This window comes from Ovis aries, chromosome 22 (assembly GCF_016772045.2).
Source record: "Ovis aries strain OAR_USU_Benz2616 breed Rambouillet chromosome 22, ARS-UI_Ramb_v3.0, whole genome shotgun sequence".
Classification (NCBI taxonomy): Eukaryota; Metazoa; Chordata; class Mammalia; order Artiodactyla; family Bovidae; genus Ovis; species Ovis aries.
The window spans coordinates 21,379,363-21,400,815 of NC_056075.1; the positions used below are offsets into that span (position 1 = coordinate 21,379,363).

General features: G+C 48.6%; 1 protein-coding gene across 12 annotated transcripts in view; it reads left to right on the top strand.

Annotated features, from left to right (window-relative positions):
* PAX2 (paired box 2) overlaps positions 1-21,453 on the top strand; it is a 91,303-nt gene that overhangs the window by 24,622 nt on the left and 45,228 nt on the right. For all 12 annotated transcript variants that reach the window (XM_060404404.1, XM_060404406.1, XM_060404409.1 and 9 more), the window contains 2 exon segments: positions 18,551-18,636; positions 20,134-20,253. In XM_060404404.1, the coding sequence (XP_060260387.1) occupies positions 18,551-18,636; positions 20,134-20,253 (206 nt within the window).

Genomic DNA, 21,453 nt, shown 5'->3' on the forward strand with positions numbered 1-21,453 from the left:
TGGAGGAGGGCAGAAGGGAGAGCGCAGGGGCCCCCGGGCATGAACACATGGGAGCGAGCACTAGGGCAGCTGCCCCTGGGCCTCATGTGCCCTCGTGGCCCCAGGGTCTCTGCTGGGTCGGTGAAGGAAGCCTAGGGTGACCAGGAGCCTGTGGGCAGCCCCCAGCCCAACAGGCCCCAGAGATGGTTACGGAAGAGGCCGTCATTCTGCCCTGTATCCCATGACCCTTCATCCTAATTCTAGAGGACAAGATGGTGCCCGCCTAGCGTGTGGTTCTGAGAGGGGTTGGTGCGTCTGTGTTGGGGGTCTCCGTGTGGCTCTGTTTTGGAAAGAGTGGGTGGGCTCATGGCATCTGGCCAAGTCTTGCATTCATGCCCTGGGAAGCTGTCTCAAAGGGCCTGGCATCACCAGGAGCTCTTAAAAGGCTTTAGCTGCCCATCTTGTCCAGTGGACTACGGTAGACTGGTTTGCCTTTCAGAGAGTTTCCAGCTGAAGGCATTTTTGGGTTCCAGGACAAAAGTCTCCACCTTCACCAGGATGGCCTGCCTGTTTGGGATGTTGTCTGAAAATCATGGGGTTGATGAGATGGTCAGCGTCACAGTGGGTGGATGAGGGGCCCCCTATCGGGTGCACAGAGGGTCCCAACACAGTTTAGTCTGTGTGCAGGCACGTGTGCATTTGCTCTGCTGGAGGTGAGGGTGTGGAGCTGTGTGCCATGTGGGACTGGTGTGTGTGTGTGTGTGTGTGTGTGTGTGTGTGTGTGGCACACTACTGGCAATACTAGCAGCAGCTACTTGGTTGGTGTCTGCTGAGGTCCTCACAGGGAGTGTACATTTAGATAGGGACAAAGGTCAAGCTATTTATCTCCTTTTATCATCTGTGGAGTGGGTACCTCCCCTCCCTCCCCGCATCCCTCGTCCTCTCCTTTCTCTCTCTCTTCCTCAACATTACTCAGATTAGCTGCTTTGAGTTAGGCGGCGAATCTCAGTAGACTCTAAGGGAAGAGTGAAGAGAATTTGATAAGATCAGGAAGGCCATCCTTCCTCTAGGGACCAAAAGAGGTTTCGTGTTCCGCACGCTCTGCTCTGCCTCTCTTGAGGAGCTCACACACCAGGACAGTCGCCTTCCTGTGGACTGTGACTGGGAGAGCCGGAGAAGAGGACGTATTCCTGGGCTTGAGACTGGGGCTGCCTTTCCTGCTCACCACGAGCCTGGGGAGGAAAGTCTAAGAGAGCCCAGGATGAGGGAGAAAAAGGGTAGAAGAGAGATGGCTGAGATGGAGAGAAGCGGGAGCCAAAGCCTGGCTTTTGACTGAGTATGTGTGTTGGGAAGGGAGTCGGGGGAGTGTCTTTTTTTGGGGGTGGGGGTGGGGGTAGAGACTCTCAGATCTTTTAGCCAGTCTGCTGGGTTGATCACTGAGCTCACTGCAGAGGGTACAGCCCTCCTAGAAACTGTGTTCATGCTCACCCTCCTGCCCTCTGCCCTCCCAATCCAGCACACGTATGCCTCTTTCCCTACCCTCATCTCCCTTTAACTTGGCTTTGAAGACAGTAATTCCTGACCCCAGGGAGACAGCTTGGAGGGCAGTGCAGACTCCTTAAGAGATGGCTTCCCAGGTTGGATACAAAAAAAAGTTGAGAGAAATTCATTTCATGGCCAGTGGCTGCTTAAAAAAGGCGATTCCAGCATACGAATGTGATAAATGTTAACTGAGCATTAATCGCATTAAAGAGCGCCCTATAAACTTTTCATTTCTAATTAAATTCGTCCAGTGATGCTGCCCAAGCGAGTACTCTGGGCCTTTGTTTATGTGGAAAATTAAAATGCAAATACAATGGAATTTATTTCTAGGAGTGGAGTGACGGGCTGGCCCCTCTGGCTACTGGTCTCCCGGCCTGTCAAGCCAGGTAACTGCTCCTTTGGAGGTTCTGTCACCCTTGGGACACATTCTGGTATGAAGGGAGAGGCCAGAGTTCAAGGTCAAATAGAGTTAGAAATAGAGGGGAAGGTGTGGAAAGAATTGAAAAGGAGAAAAAGGCAATAGATAGCCCAGAAACAGAGAGAGAGGCACTGTCCCCATTTCCCACCTTCCCCCTCCAACACCCACCTCTAGGAGAAGGGACCCCAGACGTTGCTTGTGAGTAATGTCCTGACAAGCCTTCCCTGCAGTTCAGCGAAGAAGGACGGATATGGGAGGGAGAGTTTGGAGAAGCAGCCTTGCCAGCAGATGTGGGCTTGCTCCTCAAAGAACCAAGTGGTCATCAGCAGACAAGGGCCCAGGGCTTGGATTTATCTCCAGCAGTTTGAGGGCCGGCTGCTGTCCACATAATGGTTCCACTGGGCTCTTCCTGCCAGTGCCAAGCGGCATTGACACAGGGCAGTGGAGCATAGAGGCTCTAACTGAGGACGCTGTGCATGCACGCCCGCACGCACGCAGCCTTCTCGAACGTAGGGAGAGCTGATCACTCATGAGAATAAACAAATGTCCCGTGCAGGGAGTCCTTTAGTGCCCTGATCCCTCTGATAAAAGTGGTAGCTCCAAATGCTATTGAATGGAACGACCTAAAGTTCCTATTTACCAAAACACAAATTAAGTCGAATAGAGAGAAAACCCGGGCAAGAAACATCATTTGGGTTTATCAGTAGAGACACTGAAAGATTGCTGTGCTGCACTATGGCTAAGGAAGTTGTAAATAGCATTAAAAAGTAGAGCGGGAAAGAAAATGGAGGTAGGAGAGATGATAAAAGGCAGAGTGCTAAATCACAAATGGGGACATGGACAAAGGCACAAACCAGATTTACGACAAGCTTTGTGTAAGTCGATGGCTTGGACTGACAGTGCGTAGACATACTATGTACACTGGCATGAGGTGTCCAGAGAGTGGCTGAGGCTGGGTTGGTATGAAGGTGGATTGACCACAACATGAGCTCTCTGTGCCGATGCTGGTCCAGGTCCATCAGCCCTGCCACATGGCATTCTGGTGGGGTAGGGTTAGGCAGACAGTGAAGGATACAGTCTTATGAGGTTTTGGAAGGTCTTTGAGCACATGAGTCTCTGGTGAGCTGGATCCACATTCTAACGGATCTCCAGGGCAGCAACCCATTCCCGGAACAGAGTCTGCTTGACTAGTTTCATCGAATGGCTGCTACTCCGGTCCTCTTTAGTCTGTTTTATTCTGGGTTATTCTTTCCCTCTTTAGTGTTCACTTATGTCTCTTAGAAATGCATGAGCACTGGCTGACAAACAGGTTAATGACTGTGGCATCTCCCAAACATCTGGAGGAAAACTCAAACCTTCAGTCAATCATCTATAAACATTGTCAATATGATGCCAAATATCTGGGGATTTCGAGATGTTGGCATGATTGATTGAATTTCTTAGTTTTTATCCAGACACAGCACCAACACCCATTTTCATTTCACTGGTGTTTCATTGCATTGGGAAACACAAATAGTCTAGGAAACAAAATGTTAGAAAGCATCTTTGATGTATTTCGGTCTCATATCTGGTTTGAAGGGAGTCTGGATTTGGCTTGAAAGTCAAGTGGCGAGCTGGTGGTCAGGAACATTTAATATCTGAGCAAGCATGGCTGCTGGACACTTTCCCCGGAAAATTGCTTGGGAGGGCAAATTACTTTGTCCAGACAAAGCTTAAGCTATTGATAGGCCTGGCTTCATAAGGGAGCCCACTGCACCATCTTAGGGGCATGTCAAGGTTCTTAAGATATGATCCATCCTTCATTTGTTCTTTCATTCATCCGTTCCGAAAGTGTTTTCTAAGCAAAGACTTATGTGCCAGACATAAACATGTGCGGTACAGAAAACACAAGAAAGGGGGCTCTGGGAAGTGATTGCCAGAGTTTGAATCTAGCTTCCCTTGTTGTGTTGTTCAGTTGCTAAGTCTTATCCAACTCTTTGCAACCCCATGGACTCTAGTGTGCCAGGCTTCTTGTCCTTCACTATCTCCCAGAGCTTGCTCAAACTCGTGTCCATTGTGTTGATGATCTAGCTTCCCTATGCCTTGGCTCTGTGGTTGTGGGAATGTCCTCTCTGGACCTCAGTTTCCTTACTCTGATCTAATATGGAAAGTAATCATGTAGCTATAGCACTGTCATAGGTTGTTGTGAAGGTTGAATGCATTGTTCCACATAAACCTGCTTAGAATTGCGCCTGGCAGACACCAAGTACTCCATAAATGTTAGTTATTATTACAGCAACAGTAATCATCAAGTTACGTGTCTGTCAGTGTACATGAGTTCTGGCTTGTGCATGCATAAACACTGAAATCTTTGAAATAAAAAAGCTTGAGGAGCCAAAAGGATATTCCGTGAACAGAATTGTGTATCATGAATGCCAGCAAGAATTATGGTTCACTGCAAGCCCAGCTGGATTTAAGAAGGGGACCTGCTCTGTGTACTTCCAGAAAAATAGAAACCCTTATGACTGTTATCTGACCATTGAACAGAATTAGTCAGATAATTTCCCCCTTCATCCACTTAGTTTGAGAGCCCAGCCTGTGTGTGTGTGTGTGTGTGTGTGCATGTGTACTTAATGACTGCACACTCCTCTGGAACGAGCCTACGATTGCTCGAGGAGCTGAAGGTTGGCATTTTCTGGGCTTCATGGCATTTTCATGGGTTGTGGTGCTTTGCATTTTGTAGTTTTTTTTAAAAGACAAAATGAAATGGTTATGGGGGAAAAATCCTTATTTGATGGGTTTGAAGGGTTCCTCCGATTCTTAAATGTCATAGAGGGGAGAGGACAGGGAGATAAATAGAAGGAGGAGGAGAAAAGAGGAGAGAAAATGAAGATAAGGTAAAGGATGAAGAAAGAGGAGAGGAAGAACTGAGCAAACATCTGACAAATTCAAACCAAATCTATCTCCTGTGGCCCTGCATACCTGGATATTCCAGGGAAGCATGGGAGGTTGATAATTATTGCAGTTATTCCACCACTAAGGGGTAAAATAATTCTTAAAAATCAGGAGAAAAAAAATCACTTTGGGCTTAAATTCCTCAGTGTAATGGCTCAAAGTAACTGGACTCTGTGACTTCTCCTACTTAATCTGTGCCCACGAGCAAAAATGAAAACTGACATTTCCTAAAGTCATGATATAGTCTGGCTTGCTATCTTTATGGGAAAGCCTGTGGAATAAGTCTGAGGCCCCAAGTTCTCCCTGCCCCTTGGGCCTAGTTAGGTAAACAAGTCCAGCTCAATGGACTTCTGTAAAATCCATACCAAATGCGTTAATATTCACTCATCTGATTCTTTTCTTATCTCTTCCTTAGTTCCCAATTTAGTGCCTAGATTCCATTATTCTTCACTGACACCTATTAGCTGTTAGTCCTGATTTTTAAAATTAGAAAGTAAATATTTTTAATGAGTTAATAATATTTTAACATGTAAATATTTTTAATCTTGAAAGAGCTCAATCATCCTGAAATTTTTTTTTACAATTACAAATGTATAAGGGCTACCGTCTTTCTTTCTACCTATTCATCACCTGGGTACAGCCCTCAGTATGGAGATGGGGAGTGGTGAGCTCTTATCAACCCCCAACCCCTGCCACTCTCTGCAAGGACAGAAAGCCAAGTGCCTTCACACTGCAATTTTTGCACTTCTCTGCTTAAATCACACACACACACACACACACACACACACACACACACACACCTTGACTTATCTTGGATTTCATTCACATTAACATATGTGGTTATACACATGATTAGGACAATCTTATGGCCACTTTACTTGGTAAGTCCTATGTTCTCAATAATAATAGCTAACAAGTGCTTACTACAGTAGGAACTGTTATAAGCATGTTGCATATATTAACTTATTTAAACCTCATAAACAACCCCATAGGGGCTTTCCTGGTGGCTCAGGATGTAAAGAATCTGCCTGCAATGCAGGAGACCCAGGTTCAATTCCTGGGTTGGGAAGACCCCCTGGAGAAGGGAAGGGCAACCCACTGCAGTATTCTTGCCTGGAGAATCCCATGGACAGAAGAGCCTAGTGGGCTACAGTCCATGAAGTTGCAAATAGTTGGACACAGCTGAGCAACTAACGCTTTCACTTTCAAACAACCCCATAGGGCTTTATAGGATTGTCTATAGATAATGTAACTGGAGTCCAGAGAAGCTGAGTAACTAATTCAGGTTACATGCTAAATACCACAACTAGGATTTGAACTCCTACAATACTGGCTCTGAAACCTATGTGCTTTTTCACTACCCCATACTTTGTATCAGCTTTGGATCAAAGGAAGTACAGGCATTCCTTGGGCAGCTCTGTATATTTTGCAGTCTCATGCCCAGGGATGTATTTATACTTCTACTTACAAGCTCAGAACAAAGGCTCTGCACCTAATAGAAAGTCATGCCTAGTATGAGTTTCTGTATTCTTCCCTGGTGTGTGTGTGTGTCCCTGTAAATGTAAGCCACGGCTGAGCCACATCATCTGGGGATGCTGGGAAGGAAGAAGATGCTTATGGCCAGAGTCACAGAGTGGAGTGGACCGGGGGTTCTCCGAACTAGAGTTCGTGTTGTTATTCCCATCGGGATTGGGGAGTTTAGTCCCATCCATCCTCCTCTAGTTCTACCAGGGATCTAAATTTTAGACAGGCATAGGGTTTGGCCCTGAGGTTTAACTCTCCAAATTAGACAGATACAGGGAAGATGGCACCAGAACCTGTGTCACCATGGTAAGATCAGATCTGTTTCACTGAGCAGAGAGAGCATGCTTCCAAGAATAATAGAAGTGTAGAAATGGTCATCAAGAAGAGACTTGTCCTGCGTCTCTAGAATCCTCCTTCTGGAAAGGAGCAGGGCAGATGACCAAGCCAGAGTGAACTAAAAAAGCTAAAGGATAGGTCTTCTCACCCACAGCTCCACCAAGAAAGTAATTACCGAATCATACACCACCACCCAGATCCAACATTGTTACTCAACCCACATCACCTAAGGAGACACCCATTAACCTAAGCCCTGAGACATACATTATGAAAGAGAAAGATGCTGATATGATCAACAAATGCGATAACTCAAAGCAGAAATACAGACATTGCCACCAAACAATAATCAAATTCCTCCAACTCAGTGTTACACAAAGTGCAGTCACCTTAATACAATAACACAAAACATCCAGTAACAAACCTTAAGCCAACTGCCAGAATGTGTCAGCAATACATGGTAACACACACAATTCAAGCACTCCATCCCACCGGCACGCCCGCGCACAAAGGCTGCAATCCTGTGGCCACCTGAGTGATAGTAAACACTGGTCGGGCACACACAGAGATGGAGCCAGCAGTGCAACACCCAGCCCTCCTGCACACCCAGCAGAGATCATCACCACCGCCTCCCCAGACCCGGCGTGCTCAGTCCCCAGCACAGTGCAGCCTGCCAGACAGCAGCTGCGCCCTCCCATCTCTCCAGCAGGTGGATGTGTCCAGACCATCACCTCCAATAAAGCCTCTGGGCTCTCGTTGCTAGTAAGAGAGTAAACTGTCCCCTGAGCCTGCTTCCCGAGACAGGACAAATCAGCGGTCTACTGGTTGGGGTTTAATAAGACTTGGCCGTTACTGAAAATGACAGAGCTCCAGGGATGGAGGGCAAGCGAGGTGGCTTGGAAGGGGGCTCTCCAGGCTGGGTGCGGGAATTCCCCTTCCTCCACCAAGCCCTGCCTCCTGTGGCCATTCCAGAGCCGAAGCCCTCTTGCTGGGTGTTCACTGAGTATCGATTCAGTCTGCAAGCAATTTTAATATTTCTTCAGGGACTTTCCAGCAACAGCACAAGTCATTAATTCACCCTCCCAAATTGCTTATTCAATAGCAGGAACATGGCTCCTGAATAAAGTCCCAGAATTTATGTGACTTGCACGAGTCAGGAGGTCAAACAACTGTTATGGAGCGAAGTTAAAAATCCAAATAAAATATTGACACTTTTTTGGGGAGGGGGAGAGGGGAGTAAAGGTATTTAAAATAGGTTTTTGTTGTAATGCCCCCAGGATAAAGAATGGAAGGAGACTGAAGACAAGTAGGAGTTTATAAAATCAATGGAATTTATTGCACATCTACTTGGCATTTAATAATTCTCTCATTTCCACAGTCCCCCACCCCCACCCCATCCTGGCCATAGACAGAAAGATACACAGGTATACAAATGCACATTTATGCACATCAATATCGGTGCACAGACCAATATAAAAACGCAGTTGCGATGTGAGCATCTGAAACACCTTGGGAAGAGAACAGTGATATGTGTGGAGTCATGTATGACTGTGGCTTACAGATCTGACAGAAAGGCATAACTGGGCAGAATTCATGAGGGGAGTTTTGATAAATATATCCAGTATTATAAATCTTGGATCAATGCATTAGAGCGGACATGAATATAAAGATACAGTAATCATAGAAATAGTTTCTAGAAACTGACAAAACACATTTGTATTCAGCATCGCCACAGAATTGTGTACATGATTGGGAAAGTAGACAGATAAGAGATAGACAGATACAAAGAATTTAGAAAATCTATCCCTCCAACCTACCAATGTATTCATGTATAAAATACAGTGAAACCATAACCACTTAACCTGAAATTGAGGCTAACACAGGATGCTTATCAAACACAACCATGGCGCGTGCCCAGGAGAGGGTAGGTGTGTTTAGAGTTACAGCCACCTTCAGTTTCTGTTAATCGTCTACACATGCATTTGCTCAACTGTCCAGACCATGGATTTGAAAAGACTGAAGGAAAAAAATTTGCTTATGCCCAAACAGCTAATAAAAAGAAATATTAGTAATAGAAATTTCCAGAAGAGGTGATATGGTTCAGCCTATAGACATTGGAGTCACAGACCCGAAGTCTGGCTCCAGTGCTGTGAAGCACATGACCTTGGGCTAGGTGCTTAGCCCCTCTGTTGTCTCCTCAGGAAAATAGAAAACTTCTCCATCTGATAGAGTTATAGGTAGGATTTGGATAAGAAAATGCACGTGTTATACTGCTTGTCATAGAATGAGTATGAGATAAATGATACTTATTGCTTTTACTATTTTTATATGCAACTCTTCTATCCAGGCCCAGTTTCTCATAGACTTTACCATATGTTCTTGATCTGACTGACTTATTCTACCTAGTGTTTAGCAACATGGGTTTTGGAGTCAGGGTCCCAAGTTCAAATATCCTGGCTCTGGTACTTAACAGCTGTGTGACCTTTGGCAAGTTACACAACCTCTCTGAGCCTCAGCTTCCATTTCTGCAGAACAGGATAATAGTCTTCATAAGGAGTTGCAAAAAACAAAGAATCCATTTACTTAGCAGAGTGCCTTGGCACATAGTGAACATATATTAGTTCACTATGTCCCTTAAGATTATGTTGTTGTTATTTTTGATTGTAATAACATTCACTTGCTATTCAACAAGTAGTTTTTAAGTACTTATATCATGCCAAGCACTGTTGCTAAGTGCGGGAAATACAATGGTGAGAAAAATAGGCGTCACATGTGACCTTACAGAGCTCGGAGTCCAGAGGAGGACTCACTGTGGATTGAGTAAACAAAAGAACAGGTTTCAACTCCATGCTGGACCCTACGTGGAAGAGGGGATGAGAGAGAAACAGGTTGGGAAACCAGAGCGGAGCCAGATTGGGAAACATTCTGAAGGCCAGGCTGAGGAATTTTAAATTTATCCTGTAGGTAATAGGAAGCAATAGTTGGGTTTAGCCACATTGCAGTCTTTCAGGAGCAGGCACAGAGAGACCAATGGATTGTTTTTGAATATGGGGTAAGAAGGTAAGCAGTGGGAGGGGCCAGAGGCAGGCCAGACAGCAACTAGCAGGTCCCACCCCGGCTGCTGCTGCTGAAGACCTCTCCTCTCCAGGCTCCCTTCTGCTTGCCTATGGAAGGCTAGGAAGGATGGATAGGGACGTCTTGTCCCTGCAATGAGTCTATAGGGACCCCTTTCACCATCACATTAGTCAGTCTTGTAGCCGCTGGACTGTGCGGTGGACAGCTGGTAGACCAGAACTCTAGCCCAGGGCAGCCCTGACAGATGAGGGCATGGCCGGTGGTGAGAGGAGCTAGTCTGGTCACGCTCTGAGCTTGGCATGCACTGCAGACTGGTTTCCAAATGGTTAGTTAATCACATTGCCCCTTAATTTTTAAACCTATGCATATCTTGAAGTTAAATCAATCCATATGCTTACCATTCATCATATAAACCGTCACTATTGCCCCCTTGGGCCAGCCCCATGGCCCATCTAGCCTGGTAAATTGTATCTGGCCTGGGCTCCCAGGGACACGTGGTAGAAGGGCAGTGCCAGTCTTAGGAAGCTAAACTGATGCAGAAAGTATCCCTGGCATCTAAGCAACCCACTGGGGACCCATCAGCCTAGGAAGGTACCAAAAACTATTTTGAAATTATATTTATTTGTGGCTTATTGTTTGTTTCCACAGAGGAACTGATAGCCTCTTGAGTTTTGTTTACTCTGTCGGATGGAGTCAGGATTAGCTGATGAGGGAAACGCGCATTGATAGAATATGAGTGAAAAACCTTCAACTCACTAAGATGTTCTCTCAGCTCTCTCGAGAATGGTTTCCTTACCCCTTGGCTTAAGCTAGGTTTCTCAAATATCAGAGAATTTAAGAGTAATCTGGAGAATTTCTTAAATACAGATTCCTGAGCCCACTCCCATCAGAAATTCTGAATGCATAAGGTCTGAAGGAGGTTCCAGGGATGTGCCTGTTAGCATGCACCCCAGGGGATTCTAATGCCAGTGGCTCAAGGACGGTAGTTTGGGGACAACTTTCTGTAAGCATTTAGGCAGGACTGTCATCTCTTGGAGCTCAGCTGTGACCTCTGAGAAGTAGTAAAAGAGGCAGAAACTCTTGACACATTTAGGGGAAACCTGTGTATTCTAATTATATCCTACTGCAGCCAGAATGGAAGGGCCTGCCCTTAGGTTCCACTCATCAGGGGCCATTCTCATGCACAGAACCCTGCCTGCCATATGGTCAGTTGTCCAAACTGAAACCCAAGGGGCGTGCGAGTGGGTGTGGGCAAACAACTCTAAACTCTGCACCAAAAGAGAGTTCATGTGAAGGACTTCCGGGCTACCCATGGGGAGGGCTGGGTGGCTACTGTCTGCTTTTGGTGCCTGTGGGGAGGAGGGGATGAATTTCAGTTCTTCAGTTCCTGGGATGTACAGCGTGGAGAATGTCAGTTTCTTAGAGTTCTCAGGAGTAGGGAGAAGTAGGAACTGTTCTGGGGAAGGGCAAAATTTTCCTGAATGATCTATGAGATCTCAGTTGAAGTTCTGCCATGAAAAGTGTCCAGCTGTTTTTGTAGCTCTGATTTGCCTCAGGGCAGAGCCAGGGACTCCAGCCTGCTGAAGGTAGCTCTCAAAGGCCTGAGTTAAAGCAATTACCTGCATTCGGTGTGCAAAATACCCTTTGCTGAAGCAAATATTTTGTCCTCTTGAATGATCCAGCCTGTAATACCCAGGCAGCTCAAAGTCACTGGTAGAGGCCCCTCCCACCATCATTTTCTTAATAATCAGTGGGGCCAGCTAGTCTGAAACATTCTCTACCTTGGAGTTCCTTTGATTTACTCAATCAGGAAAGACTTTCCCCATACCAGAGATGAAACGTTTTCTGCAAACCTCTAGAAGCAGGCAACTGAAACTGATTTATATATGTACACAACACATGTATGTTAATACTTGACTTGTTGCCCCAAAGACTCTTTCAGCAAATCAGCAATATGACCAGGCCCTGGGCCAACCTGTGGTTCTACTAAGAAGTACTTCCAAAGTGGAGAAAGCAGTCTGTTCTGGGTAGCTGGGCAGGATTTTGTGGGGACGCGCTTGGAGGTCCCATGTGTGTATCATGCTGTCAGCAGCTGGCTCCCGCAGGTGTTATACTCCCATTTCATAGAAAGGAATGCTGAATCCCAGGGAGTCCCTTATCCTTTGTTTCTCAAAACACAATAGAACAAGAGAACAGAACCGTAGAATCCTGGAGTTTGAATTCTGGGCTTTGGGGTATCTCTTTCCTGGAGGCAGTATGGTTTCACGGTTAAGGGTAGGGGCCTTGGGGCTAGTCTGCCTGAATTAAAACCCCAGATTTTCCATTTCTTAAATAGGTAACTTTAGGCAAGTTATAATATGCCTTATATGCAAAATGTGTTCTTGTGAGGATTAAATGAACTGTTTGTTTTAAACACTTAGAACATTGTTTTCTGTTGTTTAGTTGCTCATTCATGTCCGACTCTTTGTGACCGCATGGACCGTAGCCCTCTAGCTTTCTCCATCCGTGGGATTTTCCAGGGAAGAATACTGGAGTGGGTCGCCATTTCCTTATCCAGGGGAACTTCCCGACCTAGGGAATGAACCCACATCTCCTGCATCGGCAGGCGGGTTCTTTACTCCTGAGCCACCTGGGTTTAGCTCATAGTAAATACTCAGTAAACAATATGTTTTTATTACTGGAGTCTCTGCTAAGGAAGCACTGCTCCCAGAAATCCTGAGCAGCCCAGCCCTGGAAATGCTGCCACCTGACTCACTCCAAGGTGAGCTGTCTGAGGTCACCTCAATGCTAATAGGGCCTCTTCTTGTCTCCACCTCAGGGGGAGTTTTTGCACACCATTTATTATCATATAATATAATGCAATATAATATCATACATAACATAACATAATATGATGGGTAGGTTAACTTGGAAACCCTGAGGCGGACCGTGGATGGATGGATAGATGAATAGATACATTTGTACTAAGTATACATACATTATATCATTCTATTGATTTGTAAAAAGTTCCCGGTCTGCCTGGCTGTAATGAGATTTTTGAACTTTGCGTGGCGATCAATGAGAGGAATATTATTGGCCTGGAGAATTGATATACCTGCTCTCAGTGGCTTGTTCTGCTCCCAGGCTGCCCCGGCCCCCCAGGTGTACGATTCCAGCAGACACTTAACCTTTTTTACAGTGTCATCAGGCTAAAAGGAATCTAATAGTGACACAGGACTTGTGCTCAGCACTCTGCCACTATTGCTTTCCTGTCACAAATAATTTATAGCCTTCCATTTCCATCCCCGAGCCTGCACCCCAGCCCTGCCTCCCGCTTTCCCCCAGCTCCCAGGAATCAATAAGCTCACACAGCCACAGTGGGACTTCAGGGTGCCGAGAGACAGACGGACAGGCATAGGAAAGGGAGACAGAGAAGGGGCAGAGACAGACACGAAGGGGAGAGAGAGAATGAGGTGCAGAGGAAGGAGGAGGAAGAAAATCAGAACAGGAGTGAAGAATCCCCCCCCCACCCCCAGCGCTTTCTTAGAGTTGAGAGTGTCTTTCTTTCTTCATGAGTTTAACAAACTGTTAATGGGAGCCTCATTACCTGATTTCAGGCTAACTCACAGAGCAGTTGAGATTGGGTTTGTTTTTTTTTTTTAATTTGGTGTGGTTTGGTTTTAAATTTGTTTATTTATTTAGGCCATAACTGCAGGGTATGCAGGACCTTAGTTCCCCAACCAGGCATTGAACCCGTGCTCCCAGCAGTGGCAGAGTCCTAATCACTGAGCCACCAGGAAACTCCCCCCTCATGAGACTCTTTGGGTGTCCAGCATGGCCGGGGGTGGAGACCTCCTGGGAATTTAACCAAAGAGGGAGTGACTTCACCTGCCTTGTCCTCCGTTACTTCAAAGCTCTACCACAGCCCCCTGGCGTCTTTGGGTCCTGAGGGAACTGCTGCTCCTACTGTGTATAGACCCTTCCCAGTGCTGCCAGACAGGGCCCCCAGTCTGTCTTCCCAAGAGTCTCTGATGCGTCTCTTGTGGGTCAGGCTTGACACCTGCTGCTCCTGTTTCCTGTCTCAGTGCGCCTCCCAGGGTCCTGGAAGCAGCTGCGTTGACCAGGCTGGGGCAGATGGGCCTGAGTGGCCTCCTCGCCTGTACCTGGTTTAGCCCCTCCATAGAGAGCAGCCTGGCCTGGGGGTCACCCACAGGAATAATAGTAGTAGTAGTTACAGTTATAGTTAGCATTTATTGAGCCAAGCATCACACTAATCATTTTACATGAATTATCCTGTTTAACCCCCACAGCAGTCCTATGAGGTGGATAGTGTCATCTTGTTTTACAGATGAGAGAATGAGAAACACCTGGGATTCATTCCACGGACAATAAGTAACAGAACTGGGACTCAGGCTCAGGCAGCCTGAGCCCGGAGCCCACCCTCTACTCCCCTTTGCGCTGCTCACAGCCTCATGAGTGTGAGTTGCTGAGTATCTGCAGGCCCTGTGCTGAGCCAAGGCAAAGTCCCTGGAAGGTGGAGGAGAAAGAGCATCCCTGTCAAGGAAAGTGTGCCTGGAGGAGAAGTGGGGAGCACGTACCCTGGCAGGGCAGGCTTTCTGTGCAAACAGGAAATGGCACCTCCCAGCCCCCAGTAAATGTGCTCAAAGCTCCTGTCTCCTCCAAGGATGCATGTGTGGGAACTTGACTTTCCAGGCCAAGTCTGCCTGGAGCTGTGGGGGCTACAGATGTATTTGGCTGTCTTATGGGGCCAAGAATGAGAAAGAATTGAAGAAGCAACAGGAGGAGAAATGGGGAAATAGTATCAGGCAGTCACGCAAAGCAACCTCTATCCATTTAACCGTTAGGGATATTCCCATGAGTCATTGGGTTGTGTATGGGACGCAGGAGGGAGATGGATGGCCATCAGGTTTCCACAGTCCTGGTTCTCAAATTCTGAGATCTAGCTTTGGGGACTGGTGAGTGTCCACCACCTGGGGGGCATGGACGGACACCAAGAGCATTAGTAAGTCACAGCAGGCATCCTGCCCAGCTCCTCTCCTGTGCACCAGCAAGCCGCTGTCAGGAAGTAGTGATTTTCCATCACTTGCTGCCTCAGCTAAATCTGCACCAGCACCCCAGGGGTCAGAGGCTCTGGGTAACAAAGACAGCAGCTGCATGAGGCCACCCAGTTGTCTGTCTCACCCAGCCTCAGTCTGGGGGCTCCCTCTGTCCAGAGCTCATCAGCCCTCAAATCAGAGCCACTCACCTGTAGACCAGACTACACTGCCCTTAGCAACTGTCGGGTCTTTGCCATCGTGATCATGCTCCAAACCCAGAAACTCTGGGCCACGTCAGCACATGCTGTTTCTCACTGCCTGCCCCCTGTGCCCGCCATTCTGTTCTCTCCTTCTTCTACCTTGTCTCGCGGTCATCCACATTCTCTTCAGCAACTTCAGCCTCTCCTTCTTCATCAGTTCTTTCTTCTTGGCCTACAAACATGTCCAGGTCCTTCCTGCCCTGAACAGGCTTCCCTCCACTCACCTGCCTTCTTCAGCTTGCACACATCTCTCTCCTTTTCTACAAACTTCTGAAGCAATGATCTGTTTCACTGTCTCCCTCTCCTCCTGTCCACTCGCTAACCTCTTTCTGTCTGGCTTCTGCCTCAGTTGCTTTGTTGACTCTCACAAGGTCATTAGTGGTCACCCAAATCCCCAAATCTGTGCCTCTTCTTATTTCCAGTTCCCTTCAAACTTTATGTCACTGTGGATGGTGTCATCATGGAGGCTGTGGGTTATGTTCTCCTTCTGGAAATGTTCTTCTCTGTTGACTTGGCTAACACCACCTGATCCTGGTTCTGCCATTTCCTGTATGACCAATTGTGAGCGCTGTGCAAGGTCAGGTTCTTTTCCTTAGCCTCTGTTAGGAGATGTCCTCCAGGGTCTCCTCCTTAGGCCTTTCATCCCAACCAACACGCCCTTCTTTGACAGTCTCCTAAATCTGTGTCTGCTATGCTGGCTGGTGAACAGTCTTCTACCTGGGCACTCATCTGCCTCCTCAAATGATGCATGTCAAGGACCAGCCAGTCACCATGCTGCATTCCTTTTCCTGAGAGTTGGACAAACCACCAGCCTTCCAGTTACCCACCACTGTGGTTTCAGAGCTGCAGACTAGTGGAGTCATGGTTGATTCCAGTTAGTTGCCAAATCCTGGCCATTCTGCCTTTACTGTGTCTTGCAAATTCTTCTTTCTCCCTCTTTTTTTTTGGGAGCGCACCCTGAGTGGCTTGTGGGATCTTAGTTCCTCGACCAGGGATTGAACCTGGGCCCACAGCAGTGGAAGCACCGAGTCCTAACCACCAGACCGCCAGGGAGTTCCCTTTTTCCCCCCTTTCCTTCTCTTTTCTGAGACCAGCCCCTTAGGGCCTTGTGCCTGTCTGTTGCTTTTCCTGCATCGGTTTGTACCTGTCTCCTTTAGTTTAGAAATCACTCATGGCTTAAGACCCTGTAAACCTGGTTCCTATATACTGAGGGAAGTCTGACAACGTAATGAAAAGTGCACATTTTAGAGACTGAATTCCACCTCTGCCCTAGCTGACAGTGTAATCTTCAGTAAGCTCCTTAACCTCTTTGAGTTTTGATTTTAAGTCTGCAAAATGAGGATAATAGTATTGCTTTGAAGATTGTTATGAGAATTAAAAATTTTATATGTACAGTAATAAAGGCACATAGTAGACACTCAATAAGTAGAAAAATCACTAGTGTCATCATTGCTTCCAGCTTTTCAGCTCTGTTTCCTCTTAGTCCCTTACATCCCTCCAGCGTTCCTGGATAGGCATTACCCCCTCACCCCCTGCTCCCTCCCTTGCTTTTCTTTCACCCTCCTCCAGCATCTGCTTATAACGTCCTCTTTCCCACTTCTTTGTTCATGTCAAGAGCATGCTATTTTTTACTGGGGAAAGAGACCTTAGAGAGCCTGTCATCCATCCTCTTTACTTTATAATTGAAGAAACTGAGGCCTAGAAGGAGAACGATGAGGCCAAGGCTCTGTGGCCAATTAATGGCAGAATCAAGACGTTAGACATGCGGCCCAGTGACTTTTCCACTATCCTCTGTGCCTTTGGCTCGTGTGTGTGTGTGTGTGTGTGTGTGTGTGTGTGTGTGTATTCAGCCTTACACTGCTTGGAGGCTCTACATCAAATTCCAGATTCCACCTCCTCAATGTCTTTTTTTCCCATTCCCCTTCCTCTGCCCCATGCACAGCAGGTGACTCCTCTCTTGCATCTTCCTGGTACTTACTGCCTGCTCCCTCCCTTGGGGTGACTTAGGTTTCTCAGGGTGTGACCTCCCTACCCAATTTCATTACCAGTCCTGGGAGGCAGAGACCTTATCTTGGCCACCTGCGAGTGTTCCGGTCCATGCACAGCTTGTGACTCACCTGGCTGGTTGAGATGAACTTGGCTCACACACCTCTCTGCGGGGAGCAGGCCTTGCCTTCAGAAAAGGGCACCTGATGGACCAGTGGGTGGAGGGAAATGTTCCTCGATGCTGGCCCTAGGGTTGGTCTTTTGCGTCCCTGAGCCCTGGGCCCTTGGATCACTGACGGGCCTCAGCCCTGCAGTGCTTGATCTGGAGCCCTCCTCCCCACCCTCACCTGGAGTGCATGGGGAAGGCACCAGTCTCTTCACCCAGGGTAAAGAAGCTGAGATTCAAGTAAGGCCTCTGGGAAGGAGGCCAGTGTGCCAGCGAGCTGGGTAGCAACAGGGCTTTGCGGGGTGTGAGAGCACTAAGTAGTTCAAGGAGTTGCTCAGGGCCTGACAGAGGGACTGTGTGCTGTGTTGGAACCCTGGAGACGAAAGGGTTACTGTGACCCAGCCCTTCCCTGACTCTGTCTTTAGCTCAGGAAATGGGGAGATCTCACCCCCTCCCTGACTCTGGAGGACTGTGATACAGTCCCAATAGGAAAGCCAGCTCCAAAATGATCTCCGGATGGGAAGGGTGGACAGTGAGTCACCAGGGCAGCCCCAGCTCCCAGAAAAGGGAAGGATGCTGTGGTCTGCTCGCTCCACTACCCTGATCCTTGCTGCTGCTGCTGCTGCTAAGTTGCTTCAGTCGTGTCCAACTCTGTACAACCCCATAGAGGGCAGCCCACCAGGCTCCCCGGTCCCTGGGATTCTCCAGGCAAAAACACTGAAGTGGGTTACCATTTCCTTCTCCAATACATGAAAGTGAAAAGTGAAAGTGAAGTCGCTCAGTCGTGTCCGACCCTCAGCGACTCCATGGACTGCAGCCTTCGAGGCTCCTCCACCCGTGGGATTTTCCAGGCAAGAGTACTGGAGTAGGGTGCCATTGCCTTCTCTGCTTATCGTTGCTGCTGCTGCTGCTGCTGCTGCTGCTGCTGCGTCACTTCAGTCGTGTCCGACTCTGTGTGACCCCATAGACGGCAGCCCACCAGGCTCCCTCATCCCTGGGATTCTCCAGGCAAGAACACTGGAGTGGGTTGCCATTACCAGACATCAAACGACAATTTGGTCGATGCACGGCAGGACAGAATGCAGACTGCCTTGGCCCAGAGATGCATTGAACTTGGATCACAGAGCCAACAGGAGGGCAAGCTCCTGCCTTGCAGCAGTCAGGGAGGGCAGGGGTGCAGAGAGCAGCTGAGGGAGGAGGGAGCTAGGCAGCTTGGGGGAGCCACCTCCGTAGGGCTTGGCTGGGCAGGGCATCAGAGGGCATGTGACATGTGATGCTATTGGTGATGCTGTTGCAGGATCATCCGGACCAAAGTTCAGCAGCCTTTCCACCCAACGCCGGATGGAGCTGGGACCGGAGTGACTGCCCCTGGCCACACCATTGGTAAGAGGACTTAGGGAAGGGGGGATGCTGGGCCCCCTGAGAGCTGGGCAGTGCAGCTCCAGCCCTGGGAAATACACAGTGTCTGAGGTCCAAGGCCTGCGCTCTCCCTGGGTTCCTAGAGGTGCAGGATCTGCCTGAGAGACCAGCTCACAAGGACCGCTCTGCTTCCTGCCCGCATCTCCTTGCCCTTATCAGTCTGTGCGTCTGTCGCTCTCCCTCCCTTTCCTCTAGCTTTCCTTCTCCTTCCCATCCTCCTCCTGCTCCATCTCTTGTTCTCTGTCCTCTCTTTCATATCTACTTGCTTACTCCATTTTTGTTTTGTTAATTTTTAAGATTCTCCTCTTCTCTTCTCTCTCCCTCTGTCTTCTCTCCTCTTCCTCCCCCTTCTGCCTTTCCCTCTCCTCTCCTCTCTGTCCAGGTGGCCCCAGACCTCCTCCTCTGTCTGTCCCCCTCCTTCCTCACAGCCTCTCTCAGTTCATCTCGCTTGATGCCTTTGTCTCTCTCTCTCATCTGCCATACCTCTCTGCCCTCTCCAGCCCCCTCATTTATTGACCCTCGCTCACAGCCTTGCAGAGACATGACCCACCAGAACACCTGCCAGCACGCCCCCTCCCGCCCACTCACTGTCTCTTTGACCCAAGGGCACTCAGTGCTGCCGAAGCCATAGGTGAGATCTTGAGGGACTGGGATGTGGTTAAACTTCTCCTGCTGTTCCTCTTGGCAGCTGTGCCCTCTCTCTGGACCAGCAGAAAGTAGAAAGGGCTGGTCCCAGCCCTCCAGGAGTTGGCAGGAGCCCTGTTTGCTAGGCCCAGGTTGCAGCGTGTGCTGGGGCTGGGGGAGAGTTGGATCGAGCTGTACCTGAGTTGATCACTGCTGAGTGAATGTGTTCACTACTCTGTGCCCTGAAGGGGAAATTAGGGACTTCTCAGGTGATTTCAAGACCAGAAGCAACAGGTGGCGTGAAGAGCTTCATACCCTTGGGGAATATCAGGCCCATTCATGTGTCTCTAAGAGAATCAGAGAGATCTTAGAAAGCCACAGACTCTAAATCAGGACTGGGAAAGACTCTACCTAGGAGACTAGAAACAATGGGCTGGGACTTGTTTAAATGGATTTGCCCAGCCCCAGGGATCCAGGGATGAGCTTTGCAAGAAGGTGCTGTGCTCTCTCAGGGCCCCTGAACCACTTTCTAGGTTGAGTCCGCTTTGCCGTTTCCATCCATCCTCAAGAGTGGGTTCAACCTGTAGTGAGTGAGTGAAATCTCCAGGTCTGCAGAGAAGGCCTGGGTTGACTGGTCCCCACTAAGCCCAGGGTGGACAGCAGTGAAGAGCCTGAATTGTATGCGGCAACTCGTTCCCCCTTAAGTCTTAGAGAAAGGAGACTATGGGCTCCCCATCCCCTCTCATTCCCTCTGCCTCTCTCTGCCCCCAGCCTTGGGGCTTTGGCCTGCGATCACAACCAGTATCCTGATGGCCTTTCCTCCTTCCTCCCATCCAGTTCCCAGTACGGCCTCCCCTCCTGTTTCCAGCGCCTCCAATGATCCAGTGGGATCCTACTCCATCAACGGGATCCTGGGGATCCCTCGCTCCAATGGCGAGAAGAGGAAACGTGATGAAGGTAGGGAGGAGGGAAGAGGCTTGGCTTCCCCTGTGCATGCTTTGTCCCTGGACTCAGAGCTCCGGTTTCGGCCCAGCTTCGCAGCTGCTTTGCTGGGAGATCACTTTTAGTAGCAAAGCCCAGGTCCGTCCACTACCCTGCTGGCTCCTGGAGAGAGGGAAGCAGGCTGCTGGTGGGGCCGTCAGCTTCACCATCTGCTCAGCAGCCCCAACTGCTTTACCTTCCGCTGGGACTCACCCCAAACATCCCTGTGGGATGCCAGGAGGAAAAGCAGGAACCATGGACCATGGGAAGGTTTTGGAGGTTAGGGGACAGCTGGTTTCTGACCTGGGGATGAAAAGCTAAACTGACTTGTCCTCCCCTGATCTCAACCCATCAGGAAATGGGGGAGTGATGTCACGTGCAGCTGACCCTACTGCCCTTTCTCTGTAACACGTTGACTCTGTGCCCATTCAAACCACTAGGGGAGCTGGGCATGGGCCTTCTCTGTTCTTTGCTATGGGAGAAGACACCCCCAAGGCTCCTCTCTGGCCCTTCCCCTCATCCCCTGTAATCCCTTGGGGGCAGCTAGCTGTTGGGCAGGGAGTTATAGAGTGAGAGGGATGAAGAGGAGGAGAAGCAGGGAAAGAAAATCAGAGGAGAAAGTGGTGGCGATGAGCTTGGGAGAAGGTGTTTTTCAAATGTTGTGACATTAAGGGTCCCTTGGTGACCATCTGGTTCTCTTGATGCATGAGGCCAGGGCACAGGGCTGGCAGGCCCAGACAAAGGAAGACCCCAGTGTCTGGAGCCTGCTTCCTGCCCTGATCTTACCGTCCCTGCTGGGGAAGCAGTAACTTCCTGGTCTAGAGAAGGTATACTTTTAAGGGTATCTCCCATGAAATAGAACCCTCTAAATATGAACATAGGTGGGGGACCATATATCGCGTTCATCCAGACAGTCCCAATTTATGCCTTTGTCTCTGCATCTTGGCCAGTCAGCATCTCCTTTTTCTCTCAAAATTGTCCTATTTGGACAGTAAATCTTGTGGTCATCCCAAGCACAGACAAGCCCTTGATTGGGACAGCTCTAGAGGGTGAGGAACAGAGAAGAGAGACAAAGCTGAGATTCCCTAGGCCCAGGCTGAGGGAAAAGAGAGTGTGAGAGCCCCGGACTCCAGCAGAAAGGGACAGCGTGTAGGCGAGGCCTGGGTCTGGCAAGAC